The 27,745-nt window shown below is 35.3% G+C and overlaps 1 protein-coding gene across 4 annotated transcripts in view; it reads right to left on the reverse strand.

Annotated features, from left to right (window-relative positions):
* The window catches only part of IKZF2 (IKAROS family zinc finger 2), a 145,694-nt gene that overhangs the window by 50,118 nt on the left and 67,831 nt on the right, over positions 1 to 27,745 (reverse strand). For all 4 annotated transcript variants that reach the window (XM_053598210.1, XM_053598208.1, XM_053598209.1 and 1 more), the window contains one exon: positions 3,584 to 3,850. In XM_053598210.1, coding sequence (XP_053454185.1) covers positions 3,584 to 3,850 — 267 coding nt within the window. The remainder of the gene's footprint in view (positions 1 to 3,583; positions 3,851 to 27,745) is intronic.

A 27,745-nucleotide genomic window follows, 5' to 3' on the forward strand; every position in this document is an offset into this window, starting at 1 on the left:
TAAGTAGGTTGTTGTATTTGTAACAGTTAATTTTTTCCCTTGTGGGTACAAAAATCTGGACTAACAATTCTGGATCCAGAGAAAAATTAAGATATGGCCATGATATTGTTCATGTCCTTTCTCAATCTGTTGTGGTTTTTTTGTTGTTGTTTTAAACACAGTCTAGGAATCTTCTGGTCCACTTCTAGATATTAACTGGAAGATGCTATACATTATTTTTATAATGGAATGAATTATATTTCAATAGTTAATGTACTTTTATAAGCACATGTTTCTAGATTCTCTATGCTTAAGAGTTTAATTGAATTGCAAATATAGGTCCATCAATTTGCTTTGGGGAAATCAAAGGCACAGGGTGCTCCTATCTTGGAAGGGACAACCATCTACAAATACGCAAAATCCTTGCTTGGAGCAAGAGAATGACTTCACAAGGCTGCAATGTACAAAATATGCTGCTGAAAATACAGTTACAGAGATGGGAGTACTATACCCTAAGGAGGACCAAAATCTAGAATATTCTGTATTTATAATGTTCCCACAAATTTGTGTTCATGCATGAATTGATTTACTATCCCTGCTTGTTTACTTCTCTCTATATTCCCAGTGAAGAGTGCCTGGAGTATCCGATGATAATATTACCTGAAAACTTACTAAAGTAGGAATACCAAAGAAGTAACATCAAGCCATGTGTAACGCACTAGAATTGGCACCTTACTAGTAGAATATGAAAGAAAGAGAAGAAGTGAATTAGATCTGATACTCCATGTTGTTGTAATGAATTAGGTGGTTGTGGATTTTTTTCACTATCAGTTTCATATTAGATAGTCTGCTAAGAACTAAGAACATTCAAAAATGTATTTCCCAAAGACTTTGTAAGAATTTAAGATAGTGCCTTTTATACTAGCTAAAAATAATTCGTAAGGGTGGGAATTTTTAAGATAAAGATAGCACATAGGGTAAAGGGAAAAATATCTGGCTAATGGCTTGATTTTGACTAAATTTTTCTCAATCTAGTTTAAATTACAGAAACACAAGTAGACCTTCTATTCTCAAATAGTACTAAAATGGAGTTGAAAATGTTAGGACCCACTCAGATGTATAAACAGGCTTATCAGAAATACCTGTTAAAATGGCTAATTTAAAGATATCATATCCACAATTTTAAAGTCAACAAAACATGGTATATATCTCAAGTTCCTCCATGAATAGCTATTAGCTTTAACAAAAATCTCCCAGATCTGAAGAAAGTGTAATAATTTGAATAATACTCCAAAACCATTGGTTAATAAAAAAAGTTCATAGTCTTGAAAGTGTACTTTAAATGATTGTTTTAGGTCATACTCCTTGGGTTATATTCCAGGGCAATGGAACTCTGTATAACTACTATAAACATTTTTCATGCCAAATATTATTTTCAGAAATCAAAATAATTCAACTTTCCCACCATAGTCAATAGTAAATGGACAGTAGAGTAGGTATCTTAATTGTAATTGCATTCACACACTAACAGTCCTCATGAATATCACCATAGAAACAGTAAAACACTGATTAATTTTCAAGAAAGAGTACTCTGAGAACTCAATGGAAAGCAAGGAGGTGGGAGGGGCAGGAGAGGACGGGTAAGTTTACACCCTGCAGGTACAATGCACACTAACCAGGAGAGAGACGCACCTTGACTCAAGCTGTACAAAAGCACTTAGAGTAATGAAAACATTTGTACCTTTGGGATAGTCTAAAATTAAAAAATAATTTTAAACTAGTTGAGAAACTTCCAAGTTAATCCTTACCCAAAAAAGATATTCTGATTTATTGAATTTTCTTAACTCAGAACATAAAAGGTTTACTAAAAATTTTCAAAAAATTGTTTTTAGTATATTATTCAGCCTTAACATAAATAGGCACTACATACAACTCAAGTGAAAAGTCATTAAACTGATTTTGTTTAGTTTGTATTTTAATAGGAGAAGTTACACATTTGAATGAGTGTTATCATCCCAATATAATCTGATACACTGTACATATTATAGTTTTGTGGAACTCACTTGTCAGAACTATAGTTAGAATTACTTTGTAAGTATAGATAAAAAGTATATCATTTTATAGTAATTTCTATTTTTTCTTATCGAATAGATAACAAGCTTGATATTTCAGCCTTTCCGAAGATATTTTTAAAAATGAAAGAAAAATATTTGTACTCATAATATAAATACTTTTAAAACACAGTGCTATTTAAAAAGGAAATTTAAAAAATTACCAAAAAGCAAAATGTAACTGACCTTATGGTTGGAATAAGTGTATATGTTGTAAAACTGATGATTTTGATTATTATAATAATAATTTTAATGTGTAAGTTCTCACTGTAATTTTTAAAATGTTAGCCTGGGTCATACCTGTTAATAAATTGTTGGTATACTGATACACCAAGATTGGTGTAGTTGAACAAAACCAGTCTGAGCATCAGAAAACCATAGTTCCAGCCTCAAAAATGCCCTTATTTTCATAAGGGATAATGGACAAATAACTTGATAAAATGAGAGATTTGGACTAAAAAATACTTCAATATACTTTTATCTTTCAAGTTTTAAGCACCTGATTATTAACTGTAATATTTAGAAATAAAAACTTAAAGTAAATTGTTATTATCTCTCTTCAAAAGAATATTATATTTTAAAACTAAGAATACTAGTTAGTAACATTTTATAATGTATTACTACTTTGCATTGTAGTGAAAGCTATCATTTTTATTATTTTCTTTTGCTACTATCTTTAAATTAATTTTTATATGAACTTTAAACTCTTTTTTTTTTCAAAGAATCAACAATCCTCCTTTCCTACCACAATATCATTTCTGTTGCTTTTATTTATTTATTTTTTTAATTTGGCAAAGAATTTGGTTGGTTTTCATGAAGGAGTTTCCACCTCTCAAATGTCTAAAAATATGCATTAAATTAAGCTGAGGGTTTTTCCTAACCCTACTTCAGATCATACATTTCCACCTGTATGTATGCACCCTTTGTCATATCCAATCCTACATACCTCCTTGCAGGAGTTATAGCCAAAAATCACAGGAAAGTAATAACATCCTTGAACTACAAAAAGAACTTGTCTACTACCAAGTGGCATGCAAAGATTGATTAGATATTCTATTCCAAGGAATTAACTTGCTAAAGTGAAAATGATTTAGTCCTATATAATTGCATGAGTGCCATTTTGTAGTATAAACTTTTAGCTACCAAACTGTATTACCTGCCCATGGGTATGGTAAAATATGTATAGAAATACAAAAAGATTAAGTTACACAATGAAATTCTCCTATACCTTGTGAACCCTTATCATATTATTGCTATATTAAGAACTGTGGAAACTGAATCCCAAACTTCTTTTCTGATATGTTATTCAGATTTGAAGGCTGGAAGTCAAGACCCAGGCTACTCTCTGTTTTTCTGCAATCCAATACTAGCAGAATTCTGAAAAGGTAGTTTCACCATTGCCACCCCTGAATAAAAAGGAAAGAGAATAGATGTCAGGTAATATCAACATCAGATGTCACAGGCAGTCATCAGTTATTCTTTCAGCTGCTTACCAGTGTGACTCCTTTTATGTACCATAAGCACATTGGGCCCAATGCAAACCATGCCACAGACGTCACATTTCAGTTTACCATTCGGAAGCCGGATTCCTCCCTCGCCTTGAAGCTCCTGGACTTTCCTGCTGTCGGCCACCTCGCTGCTCTCGATTAGGGGGTCTTCTAGGCTGCTCCCCTCATCATGGCCCCTGATTTCGTCTTCGCGGCTCAGGGGTTTCCTGTCACACTCTTCATCACTCTGCATTTCTAGCTTTACTGAATTTGCTGAAATGTGAAAAAATAATTAAATATACCTAGTCCATCACCAAATGCCATGCTAATGTGTGTACACAGTGTGCGTTAGGATATGTTAGTAAAGAGGGATGTGTGAAAAGACGACTCAGGAAAGCTCTAGATAAACACGACGACCCTTATTTCTTCACACATTTATTTCTTTAACTCAGGTAATTACTTTTTAAGCAAATCTTTAAATAATTCTGACATGGAATTTGGACTTTGTCACTAAGGCTACTACAATTGAGATAGGATTAGAGAAGAGACAAGATTAAATATTACTTAACTCACTGAGTTATGCCTCCTCTTACTTTAACAATCTCTATACATACTTCATATTCTCTGTTTCACATCAGAGTATTTGTGTAAACCTACTGCTGAATGGAGCAAGAGAAACAACTCCGGATCTTAATCCAGCAAATGTCTTTGGCTTATGAGGAGGTACACTGTCACAGCAAATGTTCTAAAATCAGACTAAACACATACATCCATTAAAGGCCATACAAATGTAGAGCAGGGCACACACACCTCACATGCTCATAAGTGATTCTGCTATTTTTTTTTTCCTGTATAAAGAAATTCTCTATGGAACATACTAGTCTGCAAATCAAAGTATCCTAACTCTAATCTATGCAGACCAAACAGCGGCTAATGACAGGCATGGCATAGCATGTGTGTACACGCTTGCAACTGTTAAGAAATTTAATGCCTTCTGTTTGCTGTTTTTGGATCATCCCACAGAAAAGTTGGAATTTTGTTAGCACTGCCCTCATGTCTGCATTGCTGACAGAGTCTTTTCACAAAGCAGAAGCAAGCTTTAAGTGAGTATGAGTATTTTATCAAGTAATCTTGAAAATTTCTTAAGAAATCATACCAAAGTTACTGAGCAAAACAAGTTATTTGGTACTACATGAATAGAGGAAATATTTTCATAAAAAGGAAGCAAGGTTTTTTTTTCATTGCCAGTGTTTTCTTAGAGAAACCGCACATTCTGTGATTTGTTATTACTTATCACTAGAGAGAGGGCTTTAAAACGGCTCTTCCCCGCTCCTTTCCGGAGAGTGCCCCTATTAGCTAGAGGCAATGTGGTTCAAGAGTACTAACAGTATAATCTTGAATTAATTATTTAATCTCTGAATCTTACATCTTTCCTCTGTAAAGTGGACGTGAGTTCAGATTACTGAATAAAGTTTGAGCAAGATAGTTTATCTGTTAAAGTGAACATCTTTAAGTTCTTAAGCATCTTAAGGAACTTAGATTCACTATGTTGTCTCTAAAGTGTAGATGATGAAGGTACCCACTTCCTAGGCGTCACGTGAGCATTAAATGAGTAAATATAGGAAATGTGCTTATCTTTTATTTTTCTCCGGACATATTGTGCTCTATTTCATAAGGTTTTGGTGAAGCTCCCTTAACTTTCGGTATGTAAACTACTCTGAGATCTACAAAAGGATATACATCCTCCCTGGACCCACGTCTAATAGAAGAGAAGCTACATCAAGTTTCACACAATTAACAAATCTGTACTCCCTTACTGATTATTGAGAAGAACAGGGACAACATTTTATCTACCCTTATATCCTTAATCGATTCATGAACTTTGTGGGTATATAGGAGATGTTAAGCAGTATTTACTGAGATGTTTCACCCAATTGATTAAGAATTTTATTGCTTTAAACTTGTTTTCTTATGTTTAAAGAAACAACAGACATAATAAAGAAGAATCAAACAACATAAAAGATAAAAAAATAAGGATTAAGGGCTAGGTTCTATAGCTCACACCTGTAACCCTAGCACTCTGGGAGACTGGGGTGGGAAGACTGCTTCAGGCCAGCAGTTCAAGACCAACCTGAGCAAGAGCAAGACCCTGTCTTTACAAAATGTAGAAAAATTAGCCGGGCATGGTGGCCTGTAGTTCCAGCTACTCCCGATGATAAGGCAGGATAACTGCTTGATCCCAGGAATTTGAGGTTGCAGAGAGCTATGATAATGTCACTGTACTCTAGTGGAGGTGACAGAACAAGACTCTATCTCCTCCTCTGCCCCCCACAAAAATTAAATCCATTTTTACCTAAGGCTCACAATCCCTCAATCCCTGTCTCAAAAGCAACCATACTACCATAATTTTCAAATTCCAAAGTGTGTCTAATCCATTTTATAAATATGATTTGTTCATTCAGACCCTATTGCTGGAAATTTAAGATTTCTTGTTTATGCTATTACACATTATTTTATAATAAACAGAACTGTCCATTTGATATGTTAAAGTGGTATTTTACAAATTTTTAATATGCATTTTTAAATTATAAGTGAAGTTGGGCATTTTTTTCTATACTTAAATCTTCCTTGTTTTTTTTTTCTGAGAATTGTTTATCAAAGTTGTTTACCCATTTTGCTACTAGTTTAACAATCTTCTCACTGAATTCAAATGCTCTTTATATACTAGGAACTTATAGCACTGAGTTTATGATGCATTTTGCAAATAGTTTCACTTATCTATTTAACTAAGGGTATTTCTGGCATATATGCTAATTTTACTTGTTAAATTTTTTAAAGTTTTCAATAATAGATGCTGGGGTCTCTATCTTGCTTCAACAGGTTTTTCCATTCTCCAAGAATTCTTCCATGACATTTTTTTTTTTCTGATAAGGGAGACTTTTATAATTAATGCAAAATGCTATATTGGTTACCCTGTATTGTCCCATATTTCATTAATAATTACCATTTAAAATAAAAATTAAGAAATAAAATAAATGAAAAGCATAATTTTATACACTATGACTTTACACCAACCTGTGAGCCAATTGTTCCACGTGTTTATTTCAAGCAAAGTATGAATGACCAGAAGCTTCACATTACTACATCATTTATATTCCTCACTTATAGCCAATGTTTGGTCAAACACACTTAGTAAGGATAAGGCTTATTGGAATTCCACTTCAGGAAATAAAAAAATAAATACTTAAAAGTGCAGTTTTTGGGTCTAAAACTATGGACTTCATAAATTTTAAAATAGCACAAAATTATAAAGAACATGACCGACATTACAATATTAAATTATCATTTCTCCCTAGTGAGAATCTTATAATAGGGACATTAAAACATAACATCAAATATTGATAAAAATGTCATTTTAAAAAGCAGTAGCTACTACAAATGTAGTTAGCCCTTTCTATCCTTAGAAGAACATACTTAAAATAAATCCAAATATATACATATTTTTGTGAAAATGGAAGTAGACAAGAAATGGTTAACACTAGGATAATCGTTTCTCAAACAACACTATAAGGAATTGTCTGTTTGTTGTGTATGAGTGTACACTCTTTGCTGTGCGGATATAGGAAATCAATAAAGTGCAACTCATTTTCATAGACTAAGTTTTGCACAGGTGCTTATGTGTAAGCAAAAGCTCACAATAATTAATTTTTGGGGGTGGGTGGGCTTTTTTTGGTGGGGGTGAGTCTCACTATGTTGCCCTGGGTGGAGTGCTATGACGTCACAGCTCACAGCAACTTTAGACTCTTGGGATTAAGCAATTCTCTTGCCTCAGCCTCCCAAGTAGCTGGAACTACAGGTGCCCGCCACAACACCCAACTATTTTTTGTTGCAGTTGTCATTGTTGTTTAACTGGCCCGAGCCAGGTTGGAACCTGCCAGCCTGGGTGTATGCGGCTGGAGCCCTACCCACTGAGCTACAGGCACCACCCACAGTAATTAATTTTTAACTAATCTCACTAAAATTAGGTTGATAATCTAGAATCAAAGAAATTATTCTTTAAATTTTACTTATTAAATAGAAAAGTTTTATCTACTCAAAGAAACTCTGCCATGACTTGTTTTTACTATTTAAGATGTTTCTAATTAATACAGAGCACTTAATATGTTAAAGATTAAATGTGATTATTTAAGTATATTCTAAATTATAATTTACATATTAGTAAAAGTTGCATATGACTATTTGTAGTGATAATATGTAAAGTTACAACTACTGAATTATAACTATTAATTTTGCACAATAATATTCATACAACTTCAGTTTTCAAAATTTTGAAATTAGATTTTTAACATTCTTTTCTTTTACAATTTGGTAATGGAAAGACATTTTCATATATGGTCTATGAAGATGAGAACTTATTCAATTTAAGTGAAAGGAAATTGTGCTGTTAGAATTCTCAACACCAAGAATTATTTTTCAAGCTTGTTTCTCTGATAGAAAATGATGAATATAAAACTCAAGCCTACCCATGAGAATTTATACAAATTATTACATACTGACAAATAATAATGGCTTAATTTTTTTTTGTTTTTTTTTGCAGTTTTTGGCCGGGGCTGGGTTTGAACCCACCACCTCCAGTATATGGGGCCGGCGCCCTACTCCTTTGAGCCACAGGCACTGCCCAATAATGGCTTAATTTTTAAAAAGTATTTTGCCAAAATAAATTGTTAGCAATGAAGAAGGAATGTGAAATAAGATTTTAGCTTTGATGGTAAAGCTGTTTCTTATATTTAAGTTTAATGGAACACCTATTTATAACTTACAGCTAATTGTTATATCTGTTTTTCTAGTAGATTCTGAGATTTGTGGACTCAGACAGGATAAGTTAATACTTTTATTACAAAGTATAAATAGAAAATGCTTTGAATATATTTCAAGATAAAAAGTTCCACACATATTTCAAAAAAATTCTTTATAGTACAAACACATTTAAGGATTTAAGCCCCCCCCTTCTTTCTACTTTCAAAATACTATTCAAGAACATTAGAATTTAATCTTACAGATGTGATAAAAACACACAGTTTAATCATTTCCATTTTCAAATGATTGTACCAATGACAAGAAGTCATTTAGAGGCTCTTTTTCAAGTGACTTTCAGGCCAAACTATTTTCAATTATAAAAGTGTCTTTAGTATCATACTGGGTTCTTTTTACTCAAAGGTTCATAATTATCATTATTTCTAGATGTATATAATAGTAAATGAACAGTTACACTACACTTGCCTTTAACTGTGTGGTCCCAGTTCTGGGGCCAAGGAACAGTGCCAGTTTGTGGCCTGCTAGGAACTGCACACAGGAAGCAGTGAGGGGCAGGCAAGTGAATGAAGCGTATCTGTATTTACAGCTCCACCCCTCACCACCTAAGCTCTATCTGCTGTCAGGTACACACCCCTCCAATTCCCTAGCTGGGAAAAGAAAAATTGCCTTCCATTAAATTTGTCCCTGGTGCCAAAATGGTTGGGGGACTGCTGCTTTAACTCACTAATACAGCAATGAACACAGTGATAACTGAATAAAGGTTTTTACACAGGCAAACACATATAGATCACTGTTTAAAAAAAAAAAAAGTTGTAATCCAAAACCAAATGTGGCAAAATTATGTTAATCTGTGATGCTATTAAAGACAAATTGATTTAATTCAATTTATGCCATAATGAAAATTTTCTTGGCCACAACTGTTATCTTCAAAAAGTTAAAAAAAAAAACAAAACCCAAAATTTATTTATGTAAGAATGAAATGAGAAATATATACACTCATTGACCTAATGTTTAAGGAACTCATCCAATTCACATAAAGACAACACTGAATTCTCTTTAAAAATCACTGAACCAGAATATATATTTTAAGTACCTACTCCTTGCCTAAAGTACTAATAACTTTGCTAAAAATGACAGTGAGGATTTAAGGCTAAAAGCAAAAGAATTTTATTAATTTAAATAAGAAATCCATCTTAACAGGGCAATATATATTCTGACATAAGCCATGAAAAGTTCATGAATAAGAGTGCAGGAAATATTTTAATAAAATACATAATTTGTTTATGCAATAAATACATAATACATTCATATGCATTGTAAAATATATTCAGTTGATTTTGAATTGTCAAATTAAGAGAATAATTTCCATCTTCATCATTAGAATTTAGTTTTCACAAACAATCCTATAATTTTTTAAGGTCAAGTTCTGGAAATAACCATATATAGTAACTGGAACTAAAAATATCAATATTAAAATGTTTTTATATATCTAAATCAAACTTTCTACAACTTACTATTAGTATGATCCGATTGTACTAATCCAGATTAGTTAAGTTACGTAGCCAGGAAAATAATACAGAAATATTATAATTTATTTACATTTTTAAAACGATAAAATATTTATTGATCTTATAGAGTAGAAAACACGTTTTCTACATTAATTTCTATCAAATTAGCAACTTCTGTTTAGTTTTCCAATTATGCTTTTAAAATTTTAATTTTTAAGGAGGTAAATACTATGGAAATTAAAGAAATATATGTTTCACAGTGTTGAATAAAGGATAGCTAAATTATCACTCTTGACTCTCCATATAGGAAAAAAAGAAACCTTTCAGGTGTGATATGTAAGTAGATTTTATGTTTGGTTTCTGTTTCGTGAGAATTTAAGAGGACACTGAAGGGCTTTTATAACTTACATCAATCTGGCATCAATTTCTCCCAGACTATAATAGATACTTGAAATGGTATTATACATACTAATTGAATCACTATGTCTCTCTATTGAAGTTGCTCCTGTACTAATATAACTCTCTCATTTAAATTTTCAAAACAAACACCAAACATGAGTAAGTCTGTGTTAATAGCTCAGCAACCATTTAAATAATGTGTCAGAAAAACAAATTGCCATCAAAATTTTAATGTAAAGCCCAATTATTTGCTAAGAATTTACTAATAGTCTAAACAAAAATAAAATCATCACAACAAAAAATTATTTTAAGGTATACATGCAGCCATTTTTCAATATCCTCAACAAAATGTCATACAATATAACACTTTTGTTTCTTTTAACTGTGGATTAATAAGTGGGTAAGACTTGCAAAGCAGCTCCCTCACACAGTGTCCTTTTAATGTATTCATTTTATAAATGGGACAAGTACTGTCACTATTGTCACCAAACTGAAGCTGTACCACTCCTGGGTGGCATCTAAGTCTGTACCTCGCCTCACTTCATCTTTCTCCCCATTTTCTTTCTTTTCTCTCCATTATAACTAGATTGTTCACTTTTTAAATGCACTGGATAACTTCAAATGAGGATAGTACTGATTTCTGACAGTTATTATTCCAACAATAGTACAGTAAAAGATACCCTCTCTCCCCTTCTGCCACTTAATTTAGTTGTAGGACCTTGGGAAATTTTTTATCCTCACTCAGCCACCTGCATCCTCTAAAACAGAGGTCTTCAACCTTTTTGGCACCAGGGACCTGTTTCGTGGAAGACAATTTTTCCACGGACTGGTGGGGGTTGGGGGGATCAGACAGAGATCTGGCCGAGTTCAGGCAGTGACGTGAGTGATGGGGAGTGGCTGTAAATACAAATGAAGCTATGCTTGTTCACTGCCATTCACCTTCTCCTGTGTGGCCGGTTTCTAACAAAGCACAGACCAATACTAGTCCCTGGTGTGGGGCTTGGGGACCAAAGATCTAAAATATGGGGGAAATAACACTTGATGTTCTTAAAAACAGAAGGCTAGATAATATAACCTCTTACGAGGTAAGGCTTAGAACACTTTTTAATAATAATACTAATATAATAATGATAACTGAAAAATAACGAACATAGCTTTTATGATTTATAAAATACATATTCATTTAATACTCATAGCAACTGTATTATAAGCAAGGCAGCCACAGATGAACAGTGAAGCATGGGTTATTAGATGACTTTTCAAAGAATACAAAGTAAGTGTGAGCCTGTTACCAACTCAAGATCTTCTGCCTCTTAGCCTGCACATTTTTCTATGACATAATACTCCAATTAAACAAGTAACTGACATTACTATTAGAATTAGGACAAAAATCAGTCATGGGCAAATAGAACTTTCAGTAATTATAAAACCACGTACATCAGTTGAAGACAGTTGGAATACAAGTCTACAATGGTCCAAAAAAAATACTTTAACGTTTCTATAAACCAAACTTTTAAACTAACACCAAACTGGTATGTGTGCCTAACTCAAAACAACTACCTCCTAATTTTAAAATTTATTTGGTCTTAAGGCAGTGATCGGTCCAAAGCGGATGGCTAGTTGCTGAAGAATTTGTTGATATTCATCTTTTCCTTCCTCCCCTCTACTTTTTGCATTAATTTCTATATATTTTTTGTCATGTTCTTCTTCAACTTCTCAGTGATAGGAAAAGACAGAAATTTGAGGAATACAGCAATATTACCAATTTTATTTCCTAAACCAACAGTTAATGAAGAATAGCATTTGAGGGTTTCCTTTGTGATCAGGTTTTGACAGTCTTGTGTCTATTATTGATATAAAGATAAATCATACCTGTGCATGGCTCATGTAACATTTAAGTTACATTTAAAAGGATCTTTCACAGCAAAAACAAAGACCGAAAAGGTATCTTTCCTACTTTCTTGAGGAAAAAAATATAAAACAAAGAACAGCAAAACTTGTAACTTCCTGACAAGCTCCCAAACACAGGAAACCTGTTACACGCACGTGGTCAGAACTCACGCCGTTATTACTCAGCACAGTGCTAGCACATAGCACAAGGATCAAGTTTATGTTTTTTAGCAAACAACTAGTTCATGAGAACTGTACAATGTGTGTTAAATACAGAGTTTAAATAGAAATCCCACAGGCAAATAGCAACCTGTTCCTTTATCCATACTTTAAATGAATGATGCGCTTTGGCAAATCCTAAAGATTCAGCATCTGCCCTGTCTTGACGGTCCAAATCTGTTTTGGCATTTTCTTGGGCAATGCAACATCTCCATGACCCTCTCAACTTGGAAAAATCTCAATAGCTTTCCCACTGGTCTCTGCAGTCTGTTGCCATATTCTACTCCCCCAACTCATCCTCTATTCAGTTGTCAGTCTTCCTAATGAAGAGCTTGTCTCCTAAACCTTTCAAGGATTGCCCACCGCCTACAAGTTAAATACAAAGGTATTGCTGTAGAATTTAGGGATGTCCACAGCATAGTCCTGTCATATTGTCACTTCTCTTGGAAAACATCTTTTATATCTCTATTTACTATTTTTTCCCAACTCATTATTGTCTGGAATTCTTCCCCTATTTCCATCAAAATTAGTACCCCATTCAAGGTTCAGTTATTTGCTACTTCTTTTCATGAATGTTTTCTGAGCACAAAGTTCTTCTCTAAAGACACTTACATCACCTTACATTACAGTGTGTTCGTCAGTATAGCTACCTTAGCTCCATACCACCTGCAGTGCAAGGTCCTTGAAAGGAAATACCCTCTTATTCACAGCTGTAAAACCATCTTGTCCTTATATATACTAGGTACCCAACACCTATTTGTTGAACTGTTGTTGATTTATACATTATACTTCTCTTTTTAAGTTACTGAGATATTGCATAAATTAACTACAGGTGACAAACACATACATATACCAACACAGGTTAGGTTTTAAACACAAATCCACACAACATTAATTAAAGGGCTGCTACACGACGGGAAAGACTGCAGGTGCACCGTGTGCATCAGCTGACTGAAGCATGGCAGGGACTCTGACAAGTCTATAATACCCATTTTAAAAACAAGGAAGTGTCCAAGTCCTATGATTATTCAGAGTAAGAGCTGAAACTGGAACCCAGATCTAACAGATGACCAAATTCTTGCTATTTCCTCTATGTCAGCAAAAGCAAACCAAGTACTAGTCATCAGTCAAGAAATAAAGGGATGTCAGTATGTTAAAGATGACTTTGAATTATTGCGTATTACTTGATCTGTTTTTCACTCCACATATAATACAGGTGTACTAGTTTGCCAGTTTTGAATACAGAGAAATTTGTCTGAGAGACTGTTTTGGAAGACGACCAGCTTATGCTGCCAAATTTTCTGAGCGAGGATTTTATTTCATATAAGAGCAATCTACTTCGAATTGGTGTTTGGCAACCATCTGCTTAACATAATTGTGGGAGGCTTGTGAAGCAAATTACATTGTGAAATTATCTCTTTAATAAGGGGAGTACAAAATTCTTAACTTCTGTAAGAAGAAAATCATCACTATAAAATCCAGCCGAGTGGGCAGGCTCCCAAAGGTACCCACAACATAGGATTGCCAGAGGTCACTGAGGATGCCTGAGCCAGGTCAGGAGGCAGCGCTGCCTTGCGTGCTAAGGAGAAGGTAAAGAGTGGAGCGGGGTTTCTGTCGCCGGGCAAGGGCAACCAAGGCAGGAACCAAAGCAGTGTGCCTCACTTCAGCTTTCCTGAGTCCCCAAAGTGAAGTGACAGCTTCCCATACCCTAGTTTCAAACAGCCTTGGATCACACACATTGGGATCAAGGCTACAAAAGTTCTTTCCCGGGTGTCTTTCATAAACACTTCACTATTTGTCTGAGTCAAATAAATGGCCCACATTTGGCCCTGAGATGTGGGGACTGACCACTCAGAAATATATAACCAATAAAACACATCAGGTAGTGACACAGAGAAAACTTGCAGCGATTAAAGGGCATTAATCTGGACAATCGCCAAGCAAATTGTAACACATAGGTGCCAGATATTTATTTTCCACACTATAGCAGCACCAATTTTTTTTCAGTGCTCATACCTAGTTTTCTACTCCTAATGAACAAAACTAAATAAGCTGTAAGTAGGCATATAGAATGCATAGGTTAAAAGGTAAAACCTAACTAGAAAATGACAAATGCAGTATTGGTAAATAAGGGAAATGCTCATTAAATTGCACATATCTATTTAAATGTGTGAATGTTAAGAAGTCATTTAATATCTCTCTGCTTCCTACTATAAGTGAGCAGTATTTTCTACATGAAAATCTTAAGCTGGGGAAAGCATGCGGTCACTGAGAGCAAGCAATACAGCACTGTGCTCCAGAGCACGGGAGCTAGACCTAGTGCTCTAGGGATTAAGGCCAGGTTATTTCATTTTTTCATTACATGACCTTAGGAAATCGAAGTCTCTATTTTTTTCATCCATAAAATCAAGATAATGACAATATGTGCTTCCCAGGGCTCTTCCGAATATTAACTATAATTACATATATAACATATTTTGCTTAATAGATCTGCATGAAAGCAATTTATAAAGATATGACAAATATATATAACCCTAGTCTAGAGGTATGTTTACTACATGTAAGTACAGGAAAGACATGGCAGGCTTCTTGAAAGAAATGGCATTTATGATAGACCTTCAGGTTGGATATAATTTATCTAAAAAGAGAAGACAACACTCAAGATAAGGGAACAGGGTTTGAGTGACACCATTTTTTTCTGGAATGCATACATTCAATGGGTAACATAGGAATAAAATATATTCTAAAATTAAAGAGGGTTTAAAACAGTATAAAAATGAAACAACTAATGCTTCAATGAGAGTAATTTCAAAAGTGCTGTCAACCCATTCGTAGACTTGTGTTGCAACAACCAAACTACGAAGAATGGAACTCTTAAGAAATTATTCAAAATTACTCACTATAAACACCTGCTCTGTACCAGGTACCACCATGCATCCGTGAGTAAGACAGATCCGGCATGGGTGAAGAGTGTGTGTGTATCTTTTTTTCCTCTTATGTGTGAGCTACCCGGCATTAGAAAATATTGTGATGAGAAATACAAAGACTCAGAAGCACACTCCAACTTCAGAATATACAATTCATATAAAATCTCAGTGCAAAATATTGAGCTTAAAGAATCAAGAAATATTCTTATGCAATCACTAATTCAAAAAGATAACTTCTGATTATAAATTGTTATGTTGAGCATTTCATCTATTTGTGAACTGAAGTTCTGATGATTCATTGAGTTGTCTGTTTTCATCTCTAAATCTCTCTTTTGGCAGCTTTCTGAAGCTTATAACTAGAGTATATTAAACATATGAACGTAGTGACATAGTTCTCTGTATGTCACTATGTATTCTACGTACTACAGAAAGCAAAGTAGACAGACATATATGATATAGTTAAGGGGCATGTAAGTGGTTTTCTTTTAAAGCTTGTAAACATGATATTACATTTGTCAAATGTAGGAGAGCGTCTTGTCCATGTAATAAATATTTGTTTTAAAATACTTCACGTTTTCTGGTTAGATAATAAGTAGACTACACTTTATTCAAACTGGGTTTTATTCCTCCTATTGACTTGAGATGTAGCACTGATGATCACATCTATGCCACCGAGAACTGCACAGGCCACTTTCTACGAGGTTTAGCATCCTCATCTGTGAAATGCAGGTAATGCTACTTACTGGTGCAGGCAAAATAATTAACAGCCTACCTGCCTGAGGGGAGAGGTTCCGTCAGCCTCTGGCCCCTATGATTCTAGGGTAAAACCAGACTATGATTGAAGTTTTATGTAATAACGATTTGTGTAATTGGTAAGAGTAATTACTAGACACAGTGTCAGAATAAAAATTTATGAATATAAAATCTGTTCCTAGGTTTAGGGTTTGGATAAAGCTCTAACCTTTAGAACCTCTGGCTTAAAAACAACATGCCTAATTCTAAGTCTTAATGAGTTTTTTAAGGTCACAGGTGAGAGCATATTTAAAAGTGAACGTACATTTATACGTATGCATGCAAACTGAGAACCTTGTTGGTATATGTGCAAGACGTTCTTTATTAAGCAACAAGTGTTAGCTATTTAAGTAGAAGATAGTGTAACGTGATTAGTGTGCTATTCTCACGCGTTTCCTTCAGTTGAATGTTGGCTGGCATCCAGGAGAAGAGAAAAAGCAAAACAAATGCAACATACTCAAAACTTCAAAAAGAAAAAAAAAGTGCTGCAACCTTCACAGGAAGCATAAAGTCCTTGACTTGAATAATTTTATGGAGACTCTTTTGAATGTTTCCTTTATTCTACTTTGTCTTGTCAGGACGTGAACCCTGCCATTATGTGTGGCTTGCGGCTGTTTGTGAGTTCCCTCCCCATCTGGGACTAAGAGGCAAATTGCAGGTTTCCAGGGAGGGGAATGCTGTTACAGTAGGGATCACCTCAGCGCTTCACACGGACTACGCCAAGCCCAGTGACACGAGCTGCTGTGCTCCCTACTATAACAGCTCAGCCACCAGGTTTTGTACTTTAAATACATAAGGTGCCTGGAGTCTTTCTTTACTTGAGGACCATCAACCCACGTCCAACCATTAAAAGTCATTGTAATCCTCTACTTCCTTCAAAATGAATGCAATTATTTCAGGAGCATGAGAATTCCCCTATCTACCTTTTTGTCACTCTTATCTTATAAAACCCACTATCTTCTTTCACGTGCCTAGCAGGCTGCCTTTTTTCAAGGCAGCACATGCTTACTAAAAGCACATCTCATTCTGTGGAAGCTGTCAGCAATTACTGCAATGAACTTTAAATCTTTTTCTTCTAACTACTGTAATATTCTAGAAATGATGCCACAACTTCTCGCTGCTTTTAAATGTCAAGCTGACCACTCCAAAATTCAAGCTATGTTTCCCCAGGAAGATCCAAATGATAAGACATTTTATGAGCCTTCCATTTTATCTCCTGTTCCATTACTACACCGGCTCGCACCTTCACAGTATAGCAACACCTTCAACGTATAGCAATACCTCTCAGACAAGCGAAACCTAAATGAAACACAAAACTGCCACCTGAACAAAATTAACAGTATGTGCCTGGCAAGAGTAAGCTATTATCTTTTACTTCCTTGATCTGATACTGTCACTTGAATTAATTTTATTTTCTTCCTCATAGTGTTTTTTCTAAATGGTTTAAACCTGTTCTATGACTAATTTACCTAATTTCAAGGTAGCCTTCCTTTAATTGTGCAATAATATTTTAATGATCTATACTCAGTAAATTCTATTTATTAATGCCTTTGGTTCAACTTTTGCACTAAATGAGAAGAAAAAAATTACCTTCTGAAAATTTGAACTAACTCCTTAAACTCTCAAAGCTTTAAACATCAGTTATAGATTTACAAGGTTAATGGGAACATAATAAAATCTTGATATAGTGTTTCAAATAATATGAAAAGCATACTGTAACTATTCTTAATTACAGGAAAGACAGGTACATTTTAAAGTAAGAGATCAAGCAAGGCTTGAATGGCATATCTTTAACCATACAAAGGAAAAATGAATTAAGGGATAGGATCCTAAAGAACAGTTTTGACAGACAGAAAACTTCGCTTCTTTCTTCATATATTAAAACTCTTGTTACTCATTCCATTAAATATATAAAGAGTGGGCTTGGGAAGGCACTGGGTTGTACTCCGGGATCAAGGAATCTAAAGGCTTTCATCATGGTCCCTTCACATCATCTCTTTAAGAGACAAAGAGTAGACAAACAAACAAGAAAATCCATTCACTTATTTAATACATGTTTACAGAGTGCAATCTCTGTTAAGTGATGAACATGTAGGCATGGCTTATATTCCAAATGGGCAAAAAGACAATCTCAACAATATTAGTAGTTCTCGGACAAGGACAGGACAGCATTACTGGATATGGGTCACAGTGACAAAACATACAGAGTGGAGAGGAAGAAAAGGAGCACACTGGAGAAGCAACGATGGTGTCCAGACCTTCCAAAATATTACTGCTCAAAAAGAACGATTTAAGACTCTGAAAGGTTAAATCCAGTGCCAGTGTTAATTCCATATGTGGCCCAGTTTTCTCAAATGCTAGCAATGGAAAGAGCAATTGAACAGAGAGGAAAAACTACTAAAAGGCACATTTAGATGTCCTTCGACAGTAGCCATTTCATTCCCAAACAAATCTTTCCAATATGTATTAGCTTCATTTTGTAGAAAAAGAAGGGGAAGATCAGGACTACATTAGGAATACCATGCACCTCTGAACCAACTAAATACCCTCATGATGTGTCTTACTGGCCATGAAAGAAACCAAGTTGGGGGTGGGGGCACTTGTACAAACATGGGAATTCCATTTTCCGGTAATAGTGTCGTCGTATGTTACAGAAACAACTATTTACATCAGAATATTACAGACTAAAAGAAAATGTACAACGTTAAACAAAACAAGCTCATTTACTAAGTAACAAGCATAAGAGTGAGATGCAACAAATAGAAATGATCAAAGAACCTGCAGAGAAAAGAAACTAAATCCAATGTGTGAGTCTACGAACTGGACTTTTATGCCTTATTTCAAGGTGGCAAAATGTGAGTGTTCATTCACTGCACAAATATTTACGGGGTCCAATTTCTGTACTAGACATGTTGCTGAGCACTAAACATACAGTGACAGTCAGACCAGACACGGTCCTGACGGCATATTCCGCTTACTGAGCACTGAACATACAGTGACAGACCAGACACGGTCCTGATGGCATATTCCACTTACTGAGCACTGAACATACAGTGACAGTCAGACCGGACACGGTCCTGACGGCATATTCCGCTTACTGAGCACTGAACATACAGTGACAGTCAGAGCAGACACGGTCCTGACGGCATATTCCGCTTACTGAGCACTGAACATACAGTGACAGTCAGAGCGGACACGGTCCTGACGGCATATTCCGCTTACTGAGCACTGAACATACAGTGACAGTCAGAGCAGACACGGTCCTGACGGCATATTCCGCTTACTGAGCACTGAACCTACAGTAACAGTAAGACCAGACACGGTCCTGACGGCATATTCCGCTTACTGAGCACTGAACATACAGTGACAGTCAGAGCGGACACGGTCCTGACGGCATATTCCGCTTACTGAGCACTGAACCTACAGTAACAGTAAGACCAGACACGGTCCTGACGGCATATTCTGCTTACTGAGCACTGAACATAGAGTGACAGTCAGACCGGACACGGTCCTGACGGCATATTCTGCTTACTAGCACTGAACATACAGTGACAGTCAGATCGGACACGGTCCTGACGGCATATTCCGCTTACTGAGCACTGAACATAGAGTGACAGTCAGACCGGACACGGTCCTGATGGCATATTCTGCTTACTAGCACTGAACATACAGTGACAGTCAGACCGGACACAGTCCTGACAGCATATTCCGCTTACTGAGCACTGACCATACAGTGACAGTCAGACCGGACACGGTCCTGACAGCTTATTCTGCTTACTGAGCACTGAACATACAGTGACAGTCAGAGCGGACACGGTCCTGACAGCATATTCCGCTTACTGAGCACTGAGCATACAGTGACAGTCAGACCAGACACGGTCCTGACGGCATATTCCACTTACTGAGCACTGAACATACAGTGACAGTCAGAGCAGACACGGTCCTGACGACTTATTCTGCTTACTGAGCACTGACCATACAGTGACAGTCAGATCGGACACGGTCCTGACGGCATATTCCGCTTACTGAGCACTGAACATACAGTGACAGTCAGACCAGACACGGTCCTGACGGCATATTCCGCTTATACCAGCTGGAGACAGGGGAGACTGGCCACAATCCTGCAAGAGCTTGTGTGGAAGGAGGGGTTTACTATGTAACATGGAATTGGGAATAAGAAAAGCTCAGAGAAATTCACTTAAGTTCCTGCAGCTAGGGACTTGCAGCTCTACCATATATTCCTTTATCAGAAATAGCGTCATTTCATCACTGCTTTACTGATGTGGATTTTTGCTCTTATTTATGTAAGCATCTAACAAAGCAGACTGTTTACTTTGGAAATCTACATGTCAGCCCCTTCATATAAACATTTGCCTTCTGTTCACCATGAAGGTAACTCCACAATGTATGCAAAACCTTAAAAAAAGAAAATGAAACAGATACACACACACAATTGTGAATGAAACCCTTTCAACCTATTATATCCACCATCATGACAAGTAATAGAGCTCTGGTCAAAGAGTAATAGCTTGGTTAAAATTTCTACATGCTGATAATAGTTGCAAGCGTTCACTATGCTGCCATGTTATCAGTCTTAATTAAATTCACTTGTCAGCTCAATTTTGAAATCGTGAATTCTTGCCCTACATGACAAGGATAAAATTAAAATCTCTTTTCTTTTCCCAATCAAATCAGCTAACAATGAAAAATAAGAAAGGAGTAACTCAGAAATTTCTGTCACTAATTGGTCAAGGAAAGATTAGTTTTCACATTCCTTTCCTTTGCTTTTTTTCACTGGAGATATCTCCAAATGTTACTAGTCAGCTACTTCTTTTCTTTTGACCCACGTTATCACCAGCAAATATATTGATTGAGTAAAACTGGCTGAAAATATGTAGTACTAATCCATAGTAAGGAATAATGTAATAGACAATCTACGATGTGCAGATTTCATCACCATTATTGTTCGTTCAGTATTAATCCTATCCTGTAGTGAAATGTCAACAAGCAGCTCCTTTTAAAAGAGAGAAGTAGAAGATACCTTTCCACATCTTTAATTAGGAAGTTCTATACGTCTTTCAGAGTTCTTGAAAGTAAGGGACACTCTGTCAAGACCCAGATATTAGGCATATCAGATTTTTTTATTTTAAGCTTTTTCTTTTCACATTTTTTGTCAGGGGCTGGGTTTGAACCCACCACCTCCGGCATACGGGGCCAGCATTCCACTCCTTTGAGCCACAGGCGCCACCCATTTTAAGCTTTTTCTAAAAAGAGTTTAATGTGGCAACTCAATAAAAATAAGTATGGCCTAAAAGCAAATATGAAAAATTCAACTCAAATGACACATGAACATGAAGTCTAGGGCCCTGAAACCCATTCAGTCGAGGCCTGAATTTATGTTCTGTTCCATGAATCTTATTCTGTTTAACCTATTCATTATTCTCAAATAATGCTAATCAATGTTTCTTTTTTTTCACTCAGTCAATAATACATGAATTCAATAAATGTTAAGGGAAAATACTTATCCACTGCAATTATAATTTTATTTTGGATGCAAAAAGGTAAAAAGTTTAAAGAAATAGATGTAAATACTTAAACACCTTTAAAATCTACTTCATATCTAATTAAATTCATAATCATGAATTGGAGGAATTGGAAAATGAAGACTATTTTCCTGTTCCTTGAGAAATATCACAAATAAAAGTTAATAAAAGGAATTTAAGGACATTAATGCAGTATTAGGAACCGAGGTATGATCCACCAATCACAGAACTAGAAGATTCCTAAATGATATTGATGGCTAGTGATGGAGTTTAGTGAGTAAAAATGGAGGTAAACATTAGCATCTCAGTTTCCCAATGAGTAAATGTGAATAAACTAATTCCCTACTCACCAAAGGACTTGACAAAAGTTAAACAGAAACATATTCAGAGATGTATTATACAAATGATGTTAATTCATTATTGAAATAATTTTCTTCTCAAAATCATAAAAATGTTTAGCAGTATAAGAGAGAATTATTACAATGCTTGTTCAGCAATTTACAGCATGTTAAATCTTTGAAAGATTTATCTCTTGTACCACAAGAAAACTACCAAAAAATAAACATACACTTTACATTTCCAAAATGTAAAGCACATATTAAACATACAAAATGCAAATAAGGGTATTGAAAGCCAGGCTAATTTCTAAGGAACCAGAGGTCTACAAAAACAAATAACTTAAATTCTTAAAGTTCAAAATCATGTCAAGCATTATTTGTCAAACAAAATCCAGAGTCTGAAAAAGTGAATTTCAATTTCAAAATGCCTGTGGTCCAGGAACTTGTACCTATTTGATAGTTTCTATAATCACATTTCCCTGGTCCCTAGAATGTATTTTAGTATTCTCTCAAACTTACAAAAGTAATAGTATTCCTCATTATTTTATTTTAAACATCCAGAGCATTGATCTAAATATCAGATCAATGAAAAGAGTAAATTAGCAAGAAGAAAATAAAAAATTGAAGAGACATCCATGGTTAATAAGTAAACATAACAGCAAATTATTCGTTATGTTTTGTCCTTTGCTTGTGACCCAATATAAACCAAGTCGAAGAAAAATTATTCTGACATTTATAACTATGATATGTTGTAAGTCAAGCACTGCTTAACGAGAATACGTTTTTTTGTTTTTTTTTTTTGAGACAGAGTCTAAAGCTGTCGCCCTGGGTAGAGTGCTGTGGCATCATAGCTCATAGCAACCTCCAACTCCTGGGCTTAAGCCATTCTCCTGCCTCTGCCTCCCAAGCAGCTGGGACTACAGGCACCTGCTACAACGCCCGGCTATTTTTTGGTTGCAGCTATCATTGTTGTTTGGCGAGCCCAGGCTGGATTTGAACCCGCCAGCTCAGGAGTTATGTGGCTGGCGCCTTAGCCGCTTGAGCCACAGGCGCCGAGCCGAGAATACATTTTGAGAAATGTTTCTTTAGGTGATTTCATCTTTGTGGGAACAGCACGCTTATACAATTTAGATCAGGCGTCCTCAAACTTTTTCAACAGGGGGCCAATTCACTGTCCCTCACACCGTTGGAGGGCTGGACTATAGTTTAAAAAAAAAAAAAAAACTATGAACAAATTCCTATGCACACTGCACATATCTTATTTTGAAGTAAAAAACAAAACAGGAACAAATACAATTCACACCGCTTCACGTGGCCCGCGGGCCGCAGTTTGAGGCTGCCTGATTTAGATAGTTTAAAGCTTACTACACACCTAGACTATATGGTGTATATAGCCTGTTGCTTGTAGGCTAAATGCCTGTACCCCCATATTACTGTACCAAATCCTCTAGGCACTTGTAACACAATGGTAAATACTTGTGTCTAAACATAGAAAAGGCCTAATAAAAATACCATATTATAATCTTATGGGACCACTGTCATATATGTGGTCCTTCATTGACTAAAACGTATGTGCACAGTGCATGACTTTTCAAATATTTATGTCAAAGTTTAAAATCCAAGCCAAATGGGTGGCACCTGTGGCTCAATGAGTAGGGTGCTGGCCCCATACACTGAGAGTGGCGGGTTCAAACCCGGCTCCAGCCAAACTGCAACAAAAAATAGCCAGAAGTTATAGCAGGTGCCTGTAATCCCAGCTACTCGGGAGGCTGAGGCAAGAGAATCACCTAAGCCCAAGAGCTGGAGGTTACTCTGAGCTGTGATGCCACCACACTCTACCAAGGGCAACAAAGTGAGACTTTGTCTCTTAAAAAAAAGAAAAAAATCCAAGCCAAACATTAGAATTTATAAGAAGCACAACAAAACTCTTCAATCAACAGGTTGTGCTTATACATATATATATTTTTGAAAACACTGACATAGCCTTACTTACCACATAAAAGCTATGATTTAAAATTTATTTAGAATCTAGATTCTATTCTATAACTTCAGTATTTGCCAAGTTTTGGTACAGTAATATAACACCAAATTTTCTGGAACTATTTTAGTAAGGTAAAAACCTCCCCTATACACTCTGTAAAAATCACCTATCAAGCTTTTTAGTATATTGATATAGTGATACAGAAATTTATTAAAATTTTATTTAAATGTTCATTGAATGTAAGCCCAATTTATTCAGTCCAGAGAGATAAACATGGATGCTGAAAAAGCAGTTTCTTTCTTACAATTAATTTTCATTTATTTCGGATTTTAACTATGTTATTTTTCAAGAAAATATTGGTTTCCTAAGTATAAAACATTATTATACACTGGCACAAATTTGCCAAAGGGAATGTGAAATATCTTCTTATAGGCTGTTATAGAAATTATAGAAATATCCATCTGATGAATTTGGTCCAGAGAAAGCTTGCTTTAATGACTTCCTAGTGACTTAATTCTTCTTTTCTAGCATTCTAATAACCAAAGGAATATCATAGTGGAGACCACATAAGTGTATTAATTTGTTTTTTGTTTAAATTGGTATCTCTTAAAATTTCTCTCTGAAAAGCCCAGTGTTACATACACTAAATTGTAGCATTCCACAGACCAGGTAAAATAATAATACTAGTATACTCCCGACACAGAAATATTGATCTCTTATACTTTTTATTTAAATTTTCTTTAACAATTTATATTAAATCACTGTCATTAACTACCCTGTATCTATAAGTGAATACTGGCAAATAATAAAACAAAGGAAAACAGACAATGATTATGAATGACAAAAATGGAAAACAATCTAGCATCTTTAATCTGTCAATTTGGTCTGTTTTTCTTTTAACTGACCTTTTGGATTTCACTTATGATTTTATGTATTTATTTTATTAAAATCATGTTTACACTAGCTTGAATGAATGATGACATTATAGGTATAGTTCTCTCTGAAATCTTAAGTGTTGTTTTAATGTAAAATTACACTTCTGGTCTCATTTTTCAAAGGGATAAAAACACGCAGTATTTGGAGGATACAGTTAGTAGGTTAAAGAGCCAGGGCTTTGATTTTGTTTTGTCCTCTAAATTTTACATTTTGGTGAAATAAAGTGGCTACCTAATTTTAATAGTCTCATTCATTGTCCCATAAACAAGGATGTGCCAAATGGACAACCCATCACACAGAATGGGACTCGGAAGTCACTCCCTGCCACACCCAGGTCATTCTGCTCTTCCACGTCCATCAACTATATTCACAACCAAACTGCGCTCCTTAAAATTTCTACTTCTAGACCTATGAAAGACAATAGCTGCATGGTTAATGGCAGTGATTTAATATAAATTTTTAAAGAAAATTTAAATAGACCTATGAAGGACAACACTAACTTCTGATACATCAGGTTGATAGTTCAGGACTAGCCCACCATCCTGAGGCTAATTCTCTTGAATAATAAACTTCAAATACAACACTTGTTGTTTTTTGTTTTCTTTAATCTCCTTTCCTTTCCCCCCTTTCCTTCCTTCTCTTTCTTCCCCTCTTTTACCCTCCCCTCCCTTCCCCTTCCTTCCTTCCTTCTTTTTTTTTTTTTGATGGAAAAGGCAGAGTAGGGTTTGTATGAACAGTCTCCGTCCATTGCCACCACCATAAATTTCTCCAATCATAAAACACCACCATAAATTTTTTGAATACTACCAAGATAGGAAGTTTGTAATGTTACATGTTTGCCAGCCCAAGTAAAAATATGAATAAAATAAGCAAAGCGTGTCATCTTTTCCTTTTTCTTTGTCTCTCTTTTCTCTCTTCTTTTTCTGGCAGCCAATTCCATTTTTCCCAAAGTACTAGCCCTTTCAGACATCTAATTAGTGCCTATTGTTTCTCTGCTCTCCAATGGATGTACGGTTTATCCTTTCTATCATATACCTTAAATGAGTAACATTTTTTATATGTTTTCCTATTACTTACCCCAAACAAAACTCACCTATCATTTCTCCCATTAGCTCAAACCCTGCCAAAGCTTTTCGAGAAACCAATTCCTTAATCTGATAAATCACTGTGCTATTTCTTGCAAAGAACTTAATTTCAACACTTAAAAACTACATTTATCCCAATTCAACTTTGTGTAACTTAAAACTACAAAATTCAAAGGAACAATAACAACAAAAACAAAAGCATTCTTTTAAGGAAAAAGATACAAGCACCAAGGTTGAGTTTCTATATACCTTTAAAAATAATCTGTACACACACATGTATATATTTATCTTCAGAGAGACAGAAAGAGATCAATATAGATATAGATATTTTAAGTTCTGTTCTGATGTGGTAAGAGGAATGGAAGAATCTTTTGTTTATGTAGTAATTTACAAACATTGTATTAATAGTAGCAAACTTCCAAAGAAGTTGGAGATTTGCTTTAAAATAATCTGTGAAGGAGATTGGCTTGGTTATAGCTCAAAAAAATTGACTTTGAACTGATACCTTCTGAAACTATGTGATACATACACGAAGGTTCATTAGCTATCTACTTGTTCAGATAGGCTAAGGGGCCAGCCATACACACCAGAGCTGGCAGGTTCGAATCCAGCCTGGGCCTGCCAAACAACAATGACAACTGCAACCAAAAAATAGCCAGAGGTTGTGGGGGCACCTGTAGTCCCAGCTACTTGGTAGGCTGAGGCAAGACAATCGCTTAAGCCCAGGAGTTGGAGATTGCTGTGAGCTGTGATGCCATAGCGCTCTATACAAGGCGACACTTGAGGCTCTATCTCAAAAAAAAAAAAAAAAAAAGTAAGAGGGAGAAAAGGAGAGCAAATTAATCCATCAATCAATCAGTCCAGGGCAACAATTTGAAAATATAGTAATTATAACTCAGAACTTTGAAAACAGTGAAATAGAAAATAAAGGATCAAAAATTAAAAAAAAAAAAACTCTAAAAATGTATGACTATAAAAGACATGGGTAACATGCCAGTGACTACGACTTTTCTGTATAAAATAAATGAGAAGAACAAAATGTTTAGAGAATACTTCCAAATTATCGCTCAATTACAGTAAATCTTCACATTATCTAGTGAAATATTGTTAGAGGATCAACATTTTAATTTTAAAAACAGCAGCAAGTTTAAGATGAAGTGTATGGGTTAGGCATGGAAAAAAATGATTTAAGTGGTAATTAAATTATACAAAACCAAAGTACTGATGGAAAATCCTAACTAATTCTAACTACTTTCATAATTGCAACACCGATGGAGAAACTAACTTGTCCTGAAAACTTAGAATAGCAGAGGTCAGGCTGCAAGACAGGGGACCACTGCATAACATAGTTTTATAAGTTCTTTTATAAATGGAATGGTTCCATCTTTTATAAAAGGAATGTTTGGCACTATCTTGACCTAGCCTTAAATTAGTCCTAATCATTAAATATCCTTTTTATAAAGAACACTTTTTTCTGTGTTAGGCTATTTTTTTTTAACTCTTTTAAAACTGATAAACAGTAATTAGAGTTTTATTCATTTATCCAAAACTCATTAAGTCAGGCTAAGTCACAGGCCTAGATGCTTGAGAAGTGAGTAAGACAAAATCCTTGCCAGGAAGCTTGAAGCTTGAGTGAAGACACAGCAGGCCTGGGACAAGCACAAGAAGTTGTTCGGGAAGACTTACAGCATATAGAGCTGCCCAGACGTTATTCCAGAAATCAACAAACAGGAGC

Source organism: Nycticebus coucang, chromosome 7 (assembly GCF_027406575.1).
Source record: "Nycticebus coucang isolate mNycCou1 chromosome 7, mNycCou1.pri, whole genome shotgun sequence".
NCBI classification, from domain to species: domain Eukaryota; kingdom Metazoa; phylum Chordata; class Mammalia; order Primates; family Lorisidae; genus Nycticebus; species Nycticebus coucang.